General features: G+C 43.1%; 1 protein-coding gene across 1 annotated transcript; it reads right to left on the bottom strand.

The window, feature by feature from the left end:
* Positions 1-5485: 5485 nt before the first annotated feature.
* On the bottom strand, positions 5486-9761 carry LOC125527800 (GDSL esterase/lipase At1g28570). Its single transcript, XM_048692311.2, has 5 exons — positions 9347-9761; positions 8283-8492; positions 7452-7600; positions 7097-7373; positions 5486-6006 (listed from the first exon to the last, which is right to left on the bottom strand). Exons 1-5 carry the CDS (start codon positions 9618-9620, stop codon positions 5699-5701), a joined length of 1218 nt encoding a protein of 405 aa, XP_048548268.1. The 5' UTR covers positions 9621-9761; the 3' UTR covers positions 5486-5698.
* Between the last annotated feature and the right edge of the window lie 519 nt (positions 9762-10280).

Here is a 10280-nt window from a genome sequence, read left to right as displayed (position 1 = left end):
GCCACCAACTTATAAATGCTTCGTGATGAACTATAATATGCAAGGGATGGAAAAGACAATTCCCGAGCTCTTCGCGATGCTAAAGGCTGCGGAGGTAGAAATCAAGAAGGATCATCAAGTGTTGATGGTTAACAAGACCACTAGTTTCAAGAAAAAAGGGCAAAGGGAAGAAGGGGAACTTCAAGAAGAATAGCAAACAAGTTGCTGCTCAAGGGAAGAAACCCAAGTCTGGACCTAACCTTGAGACTGAGTGCTTCTACTGCAAAGGGACTGGTCACTTGAAGCGAAACCGCCCCAAGTATTTGGCGGATAAGAAGGATGGCAAAGTGAAAGGTATATTTGGTATACATGTTATTGATGTGTACCTTACTAATGCTCATAGTAGCGCCTGGGTATTTGATACTGGTTCTGTTGCTCATATTTGCAACTCAAAACAGGAGCTACGGATTAAACGAAGATTGGCTAAGGACGAGGTGACGATGCGCATGGGAAATAGTTCCAAGGTTTATGTGATCGTCGTCGGCACGCTACTTCTACATCTACCCTCAAGATTAGTTTTAGACCTAAATAATTGTTATTTGGTGCCAGCGTTGAGTATGAACATTATATCTGGATCTTGTTTGATGCAAGACGGTTATTCATTTAAATCATAGAATAATTGTTATTCTATTTATATGAGTAATATCTTTTATAGTCATACACCCTTGATGAGTGGTCTATTTTTGTTGAATCTCAATTGTAGTGATACACATATTCATAATATTGAAGCCAAAAGATGCAAAATTAATAATGATTGTGCAATTTATTTGTGGCACTGTCGTTTAGGTCATATTGGTGTAAAGCGCATGAAGAAACTCCATGCTGATGGACTTTTTGGAATCACTTGATTATGAATCATTTGATGCTTGCGAACCATGCCTCATGGGCAAGATGACTAAGACTCCTTTCTTCGGAACAATGGAGCGAGCAACTGACTTATTGGAAATAATACATATTGATGTATGTGGTCCGATGAGTGTTGAGGCTCGCGCGGGTATCGTTATTTTCTGACCTTCACAGATGACTTGAGCAGATATGGGTATATCTACTTGATGAAACATAAGTCTGAAGCATTTGAAAAGTTCAAAGAATTTCAGAGTGAAGTGGAAAATCATCATAACAAGAAAATAAAGTTTCTACGATCTAATCGTGGAGGTGAATATTTGAGTTATGAGTTTGATCTTCATTTGAAACAATGTGGAATAGTCTCACAACTCACGCCACCTGGAACACCACAATGTAATGGTGTTTCTGAAAGTCGTAACCGTACTTTATTAGATATGGTGCGATCTATGAAGTCTCTTACCGATTTACCGCTATCGTTTTGGGGTTATGCTTTTGAGACGGCTGCATTCATGTTAAATAGGGCACCATCTAAATCCGTTGAGACGACACCATATGAACTGTGGTTTAGCAAGAAACCTAAGTTGTCGTTTCTTAAAGTTTGGGGCTGCGATGCTTATGTGAAAAAGCTTCAACCTGATAAGCTCGAACTCAAATCGGAGAAATGTGTCTTCATAGGATACCCAAAAGAGACTGTTGGGTACACCTTCTGTCACAGATCCGAAGGCAAGATATTCGTTGCTAAGAATGGATCCTTTCTAGAGAAGGAGTTTCTCTCGAAAGAAGTGAGTGGGAGGCAAGTAGAACTTAATGAGATAATTGTACCTTCTCCCGAATTGGAAAGTAGTTCAGTTCCAGTGATTCCTACACAAATTAGTGAGGAAGCTAATGATGATGATCATGAAACTTCATATCAAATTACTACCGAACCTCGTAGGTCAACCATAGTACGATCCGCACCAGAGTGGTATACTAATCCTGTTCTGGAGGTCATGTTACTTGACCATTACGAACCTACGAACTATGAGGAAGCGATGATGAGCCCAGATTCCGCGAAATGGCTTGAGGCCATGAAATCTGAAATGGGATCCATGTATGAGAACAAAGTATGGACTTTGGTTGACTTGCCCGATGATTGGCAAGCACTAGAGAATAAATGAATCTTCAAGAAGAAGACTGGCGCTGATGGTAATGTTACTGTCTACAAAGCTCGACTTGTTACAAAAGGTTTTCGACAAGTTCAAGGAGTTAACTACGATGAGACCTTCTCACCCGTGGCGATGCTTAAGTCTGTCCGAATCATGTTAGCAATTGCCGCATTTTATGATTATGAAATTTGGCAAATGGATGTCAAAACTGCATTCCTTAATGGATATCTTAAAGAAGAGTTGCATATGATGCAACCAGAAGGTTTTGTCGATCCTAAATGTGCTAACAAAGTGTGCAAGCTCTAGCGATCCATTTATGGACTGGTGCAAGCCTCTCGGAGTTGGAATATATGCTTTGATAGTGTGATCAAAGCATATGGTTTTATACAGACTTTTGGAGAAGCCTGTATTTACAAGAAAGTGAGTGGGAGCTCTGTAGCATTTCTAATATTATATGTGGATGACATATTGTTGATTGGAAATAATACAGAATTTTTGGATAGCATAAAAGGATACTTGAATAAGATTTTTTCAATGAAAGACCTCAGTGAAGCTGCTTATATATTGGGCATCAAGATCTATAGAGATAGATCAAAGCTCTTAATTGGACTTTCACAAAGCACATACCTTGATAAAGTTTTGAAGAAGTTCAAAATGGATCAGTCAAAGAAAGGGTTCTTGCCTATGTTACAAGGTGTGAAGTTGAGTCAGACTCAATGCCCGACCACTGCAGAAGATAGAGAGAAAATGAAGGTCATTCCCTATGCCTCAGTCATATGTTCTATCATGTATGCAATGCTGTGTACCAGACCTGATGTGTGCCTTGCTATAAGTTTAGCAGGGAGGTACCAAAGTAATCCAGGAGTGTATCACTGGATAGCGGTCAAGAACATCCTGAAATACTTGAAAAGGACTAAGGATATGTTTCTCGTTTCTGGAGGTAACAAAGAGCTCGTCGTAAACGGTTACGTCGATGCAAGCTTTGACACTGATCCGGATGAATCTAAATCACAAACCGGATACATATTTATATTGAATGGTGGAGTTGTCAGTTGGTGCAGTTCCAAACAGAGCGTCGTGGCAGGATCTACGTGTGAAGCGGAGTACATAGCTGCTTCGGAAGCAGCAAATGAAGGAGTCTGGATGAAGGAGTTCATATCCGATCTAGGTGTAATACCTAGTGCATCGGGTCCAATGAAAACCTTTTGTGACAATACTGGAGCAATTGCCTTGGCGAAGGAATCCAGATTTCACAAGAGAACCAAACACATCAAGAGACGCTTCAATTCTATCCGCGATCAAGTCAAGGAGGGAGACATAGAGATATGCAAGATACATACGGATCTGAATGTTGCAGATCCATTGACTAAGCCTCTCTCATGAGCAAAACATGATCGACACCAAGACTCCATGGGTGTTAGAATCATTACAATTTAATCTAGATTATTGACTCTAGTGCAAGTGGGAGACTAAACGAAATATGCCCTATAGGCAATAATAAAGTTGTTATTTATATTTTCTTATATCATGATAAATGTTTATTATTCATGCTAGAATTGTATTAACCAAAAACTTAGTACATGTGTGAATACATAGACAAACAAAATGTCCCTAGTATGCCTCTACTTGACTAGCTCGTTAATCAAAGATGGTCCGCACGCTTAACGTTTGATGATGATTTGTATTATGAGTTATGTGTTTTGGTGACCGAAGTTTGTTCGGAGTCCTGGATGAGATCACGAACATGACGAGGAGTCTTGAAATGGTCGAGAGGTAAAGATTGATATATTGGACGAAGGTATTTGGACACCGGAAAGGTTTCGGGACGTTTCAAATATTTATCAAGGAACCGAGGGGTTACCGGACCACCCCCCCAAGGGAAGTTATGGGCCTTAATGGGCCATAAGGGAGTAGGAGAGGGACGCCATCGTGCTAAACGTGTGCTGAACACGGAGGTGCCGTGTGTTCGGTACTTGGATCGTGAAGACGTTCGACTACATCAACCGCGTTACTAAACGCTTCCGCTTTCGGTCTACGAGGGTACATAGACACACTCTCCCGTCTCGTTGCTATGCATCACCTAGATAGATCTTGCGTGGTCGTAGGAATTTTTTTGAATTAGTACGTTCCCCAACATCTAGACCCTAGGTCGGTTAGCAAATTGTAACCCTAGGTCTTGTGCCCCTTTATAGGCCAAGGGTAGTTCGAGGTATATGGCGTCATAGTCATAGTCTCGATAACATCATCTCCACATACAGTGTAACCCCCTCACACGAGGTGTCCCCCCCCCAATCAAAATCAAAGGTGTAGGTGTTAAGTAATCCAGAGTCTGCTAACCAGCGTTTCTGACCCACATGCGTCTACCAAGCTCAACCAGAGAGCAACATGGACTTGTGAGAGGCCTTGCCTCCCCCCTCCCCCTGCCCCCACAAAAAAAGACTAGCCTGATTGGAGGGGATTCCCCTGCCCTTACAAGTTGTGCTCTACCTCCTCCCACAATTGATGTGGGACTAAACCCAACAAATATCCCCCTCACACATCGATCACCATGGGTCCGTTAACACCATTCTAGGCCACCAACCATGACCGACCACTTGTGAGTCGACCGAGATTTATTTCAGCACCTCGGCTCTGATACCACTTGTTACACAATCCCGGGCCCGTTAACCAGCGTTTTTCAACCCACATGCGCCATCGCCCAACTCCACGAGCGTCTCGGCCCACCAACCAGACCTAACCAGGGCTTGTGTGGCTTTGACAAGACTATGGCGTGGGGTTGATTCAGACGATGTATGCATGAAAGCTTGAAGTCGACGAGGCACATGGGTGGACTGATAATCTACCACGGAGTCATGTTGAAGGTGGAGCTGGAGTCTAATGAAGACTTCACTCGGTGCTGGCGGAAGGGTTGTGGTGGGGCAGCCACGACGCCAAGGAGTCGTGATCCAACAAAACGACGATGACAAACCTCGATTCCGAATCGAACTAGCTCATTTGAGCTTTAGTTTAGCTCAGAGTAAGTGTTTATCTAGTTTAATTATGAATTATGATGTGGGTGTTATGAACTACTATGCATAATTATGCATTATATGGTCTTAATGTAATTTCAAATTTGAGTTCGAAATGAGATATTTGTGCACAATTTGGATTTGAGTTAAATTTGTGGGTTTGGCTAGTTTCACGGATTTTTAACTCCTCATATTTGAGGAGTTAAGATTTGAGGTGTAATCTTTTGATGGTTCAGTTATAATGCCCTTGGTACTCAATCCATAGCATCACAACCTGAGCAGTGCATAATACTATTACTTCCGTCCCAAAAAACTTGCCTTAGATTTATCTAGATAAATATGTATCTAACACTAAAACATGTGTAGATACATTAGCACCTAGACAAATCCAAGATAAGCATTTTGGGACAGAGGGAGTATGTACTATTTTCTGACATTTCCTGTTGCTAATATAAAAGGAGCCGAGAAATGGAACCATCAGCTGCAATTTTCACAAAATCACTTCTCATTTGGCTCCAAGAAAGAAAAAGAAACTTCTCCTTGTAGCAGCAAAACAGATGGGAGTTTGCTCACCACTTCTCTTCACGACTTTGAGAAGAGCCCGAAGTGATTATCTATGTATTGCCTCTTGAAATTCTACGTGTAGCAGAGCCCACATTATCAAATAAAAGAGCTCATAGCATCGTATGTTACAGTGTTTGTAGGATTGCTGTCTGTACATTGATGAAGCTGGGAGACTTTGTACTCTCCATCCCGACAAATTTCTGAAAGAGGAGGAACAGCATAAGACCCCAGCACTCCTTGGATGATAACTTTGTAGGTCGCTTCGGTGAAGTGTAAACCGTCCCATGAGACGTACTTCGATGGGTCAGGGCAGACGAAAGATCCAGGGTTTCCACATAGTACTGACAGAGAACAGTTATGTGGGGCATCGCTTCCGCAACATGAGTTCAATGGGACAGTGAAACCTGCAGTAGCATTGTTCTTTGATTAGTCCAAACAATTATGAAGGAACAACAAAGAGGTGTACAGACACAGAGTAACATCTGCTGTGTCAGTGGAGGGGGCAAAGAGCTTCAGTGAGCTTGTTACAAGTTGTAATACCTACAAATGTTCAGCTGTGCTTCCCAGGACACATGGAGCTAAAAGGTTGGTTTGACTGATTTATGTGGATATGATGAACATATTCAGGCTCAGATTTTGAATGAACTACCGGGTATTAGAATTAAGATGATTAGAAAACACCTTAAGATAATATTTGCAAGTCTGTGGTAGGGGGGACAATACAGGGTTGATTTAGATCTCTGCTTGTAGGGATGCAGAATGGGCTTCGTCATCAGGATCATAATTATCATCCAAGGATAAATGATGGAACATCAAATAGGTAAATGCACCTTTTTGTCTGCCTAAGGTAAAACAAGGACCGACTCTTCTTGTGTCGTGCATAAGATATGCATTCGTATGCAAGACTCACTAGTCGACAACACAACGCAGAAGGATATACTCCCTCCGTTCGGAATTACTTGTCTCGAAAATGGATGTATCTAGAACTAAAATACATCTAGATACATCCATTTCTGCGACAAGTAATTCCGAACGGAGGGAGTACTACTTAGTAACCATTTAGCTAGTGTTGTTTCTTCATATATTGTCCACCTGCCCCAGTTTAGCTTAAGGTAACAGAGTTACAAAACATGTTTATCTAAAGACTATAACTGTGGGTTCACAGATTCCTTTGGCTAGAAACATGCTTTGTCAGAGTAAGTAAGATTGTGTATCACTGAATGCCAATACAGGCACTATAGCCATTTAAGAATCATGGATTTAATATAACTAGCATACAGTCATATCCAATGAAATGTATCTTGCCTATAATGCTATTATCAATAGCTTTCACTAAAGTTGATGAACTGTAGTTGAGTATTGGTAATGAACTTTTGAAGGCTTGTGTAACAGTGTAAGTCAACTAAGCCCTGTTTGACAACATAATCTCAAATAACCTTAACACCAATTGGTTTTATGTTTTGTCAATACTATTACTTAAGAGGCAGGACTCACCAAACTGCAGTGGGGCACGGTATATGTTCAGTGTAGCACCATAATAATCAGCATAAATGACAGATACATCTGGGTGAAGATTCCTAAGTTTCTCTAGCTCCTCCTGGAGCAAACGATTGTGGTACTCGGTAAATTTGTTTAGCCACTTAATGCACCCTGTTTCTTCATTATAGTAATCCTTCTCTTCACTTGGAAGTATTGCGAGATACAATGGGACACACCCTATCGGGAAATTTCCAGGAACAACGAATTTCTTCGCGCCAAGATTTATAAGCTCCTGCGAAACAAATTGTGAGTGCACATACATACAGGCTCCCAGTAAGACCTCAAAGAAAAGGCACATGCATCTACATACCGTGATAGCTAAGCTTATGGCACCAACAACCTGAGGAACAAGCTCGCGTAGCTCAGCAAGAGATTTCCCCCTGACCATTAGATGGTTGTAATCATTCCCACCGACCTCTCCAACAAGGAAAAGTGATTTTGACATGATAACACTGTGTTCTGCACAGAAGTACAATTTTAGTGGACTTTATAATCTGGAATTTCCTCGTAAATGGCATTACAGTGTTACACTATGAAACCGAATAAGAGAAAATAATAATCATGATTTAAGCAAGAATTCATTTGGCAATTTCAGACATGGAGCAAATTGGAATTCCAGTATCAACTTGGCAATAGGTTTTATGTGTCTTTATCACACATGTAATTTGCAGTCACTCATGAAAATAGTAAAACGTGTTGACTATGTAAAGTTACTACACATTTTGTAACATGCTGTATGCTGATTAACAGTCAAATGCGTTGACTTTGTAAAGTTACTATGCATTTTGTAACAAGGTGTATGCTGATTAAAACACCCATGACCTCATCAGAAGGCTCAAACTAGTCAATTGTGGCACCATTTATTGGTTGAAATTTCGCTCTCACAAGTTAACTAAAACAGTGTAAGGACTATCAGTTGTAACACAGGCACCTTTCAGATTTCGACTAATTGCAGCAATCTAAACATTCAGGGCAGTGATTGGCCAGCTAGGATGGTTTCCAGCATGTGTACCACTGTTTGACTTCTCAATCGCTCCGCAAGTTGAGATCGCTTGTCTTCTATTCGTTCATAAATCTTTAAACAGGTAATGGTTGGACACAGAGATGAATCATAACAGAAACTCAGAAGATTTATCTATACCAGACTCCGTGGAGGCGATGGACGGAAGCAGTCTTTTGAACCACTGCATTTGCTCATCAAGGGAGTGTGGTGTCCATGTAGGCTCCACACCAAGCTCTCGGAAGAACGAGTTGTTGAGCGCAGTCGCACCGCCAACCGCAAAATTGGCACCATTCAGGAAGTCACCACCGCCAAGGTAGGGTGGCACGAAAGGCATCCCGAATGCTTCAGCTGGTCATAACAAGGAGGCCAGCACATGTCAGAAAACAAATTGAGGAAAGTTGGTAAGATGCGAAAACATCAAGGAGCCCCCAAAAGGTAAATGAAAACAAAAGCACTGAAAGTCCAACATGGAAGGGTTGACCACGTGATGATGTGAGTGCCAATACACAGGTGGTTGGAGCGGCCAATTGTATATCTTCTGAAGGAGATGGTGCCATTGATGGTGTGGTGGTTGAGGAGAACTGGGGCAGGTAAGCAACTTTTGGGGATACAACTTGTGTAAGGTTGCTATTTGCATTTAATTTTGGGTATTGTAACCTCTTTACAACCCACAACTTCATTTTCGCATTACTAAAAAATGGAAGGCATGCTACTTGTAAACTCTCCAAACTGCAACCAGAAATACAGTTTGCAGAAATACCAGTTATTTAATTTGCAACCTTTGCAGTTGCACACATGTCCCTGTTGGCCTCGGGCAAGTAGCAGGGAATGGGCGTATTATAGTGTGAGCAGAACACGCACGCTTACCGCTGCCCCTAAAAAGAAACGATGATGAATCCCTTGCTTGAAGAGAAATCAAGAGCGTGGCACGATTCTCCCCGCCACCACACAGCGGATGTTCAGGAAGGTGACAAAGGAACTAATCACCTCTGTCGCCGTTGATTAAAATCCGCACATATACGCATGAAAAAGCTAGGGAAATTTTGGCATCGTCAATCCCTAAAAACCAATAGTATCTCTTTGAAGCAATGAAGTAGAGGGTCCCAGTCCAGTTCCAGCAGCGGGCAACATGAAACGATAGAGCGATACGACGGAACCAAGTAAAAGAAAAAAAAACACTAGGAGTGTATGTTTGTTTTTACCGAAGAAATCGAGGAGGTTGCGGCCGTCGGAGTAGCGGCCGGAGGGGCGGCCGAAGAAGGTCTGGCCGTAGGGGAGGCTCCGCGCGGGGTCCGGGAAGTCGTCCGGTACGGAGAGCAGGAAGTTGCCCGTGTCCGTGAGCGAGTCCCCGAAGCTGAATATCCTGTCGAAGCACACCCCTCCGGCCGCCGGCACCGGCATCGCCACCACCGCCGCCACGACGCCGGCGACGAGTGCGGAGGCGGCGAGCCGCGCCGCCTGGGCCGCGAATGCCATGGGCGGCCCGAAGGAGCACAGCCCCCGATTCGTCGCCGGAGAAGGCTATGGATTTGTACCAGGAGGAGGGAGGAGGGGCAGGAAGTTTGGCCGTTGACGTAGGGGACAGAAGGCGAGGAGGGGATGCGTGGTCGCAGTTTTAAAGGAGATCCCGTTCCACTTGCTTGCTCCTTGCTCCTTTTTCCCTTTTTTATTTACGAGTTCCTAATTTATTTTACGACCCTGTATTTTGGGCTTCCGGCCCAGCTGTCCCTTCGGCGTGGTTACGTGGCGGGCGGTGGTTGGGCGGCTCGGCCGAAGCGCTGACTGGCCTGGCCTCCATCATGGTTGGGGTTCTCCGCCTCCCTTGGCCTCATGGCGTTTCCTGCCGTGCCTCGCCGTCGTTTTACGCATTTATTCGATCGATGGTAAAGACACGGCTCGCGGTCGCGGTCACGCTCCATCCATGACGCTCTCAGTTTTGTTTTGTTACTGGCAAGCATCAAATAGACTCGAATCTAAAGTACGAAGCGACATTTTCCTGCCGGCCAAACTGCCCAGTGTCATGAAGATACGTCTTACCCTCCTGTCCCACTCATGCATAAAACAACAAAATCAACACTCCAAAATAAATTATTATTATTTTGCCACGAATGTCATTCTTAGATGAAATTTGACAAG

The sequence above is a fragment of the Triticum urartu genome, chromosome 3A (assembly GCF_056163025.1).
Source record: "Triticum urartu cultivar PI428250 chromosome 3A, HENAU_Tu73, whole genome shotgun sequence".
NCBI lineage: Eukaryota > Viridiplantae > Streptophyta > Magnoliopsida > Poales > Poaceae > Triticum > Triticum urartu.
The sequence above is the reverse complement of the archived record's forward strand: the minus strand, read 5'-3'. Positions and strand labels throughout refer to the sequence as shown.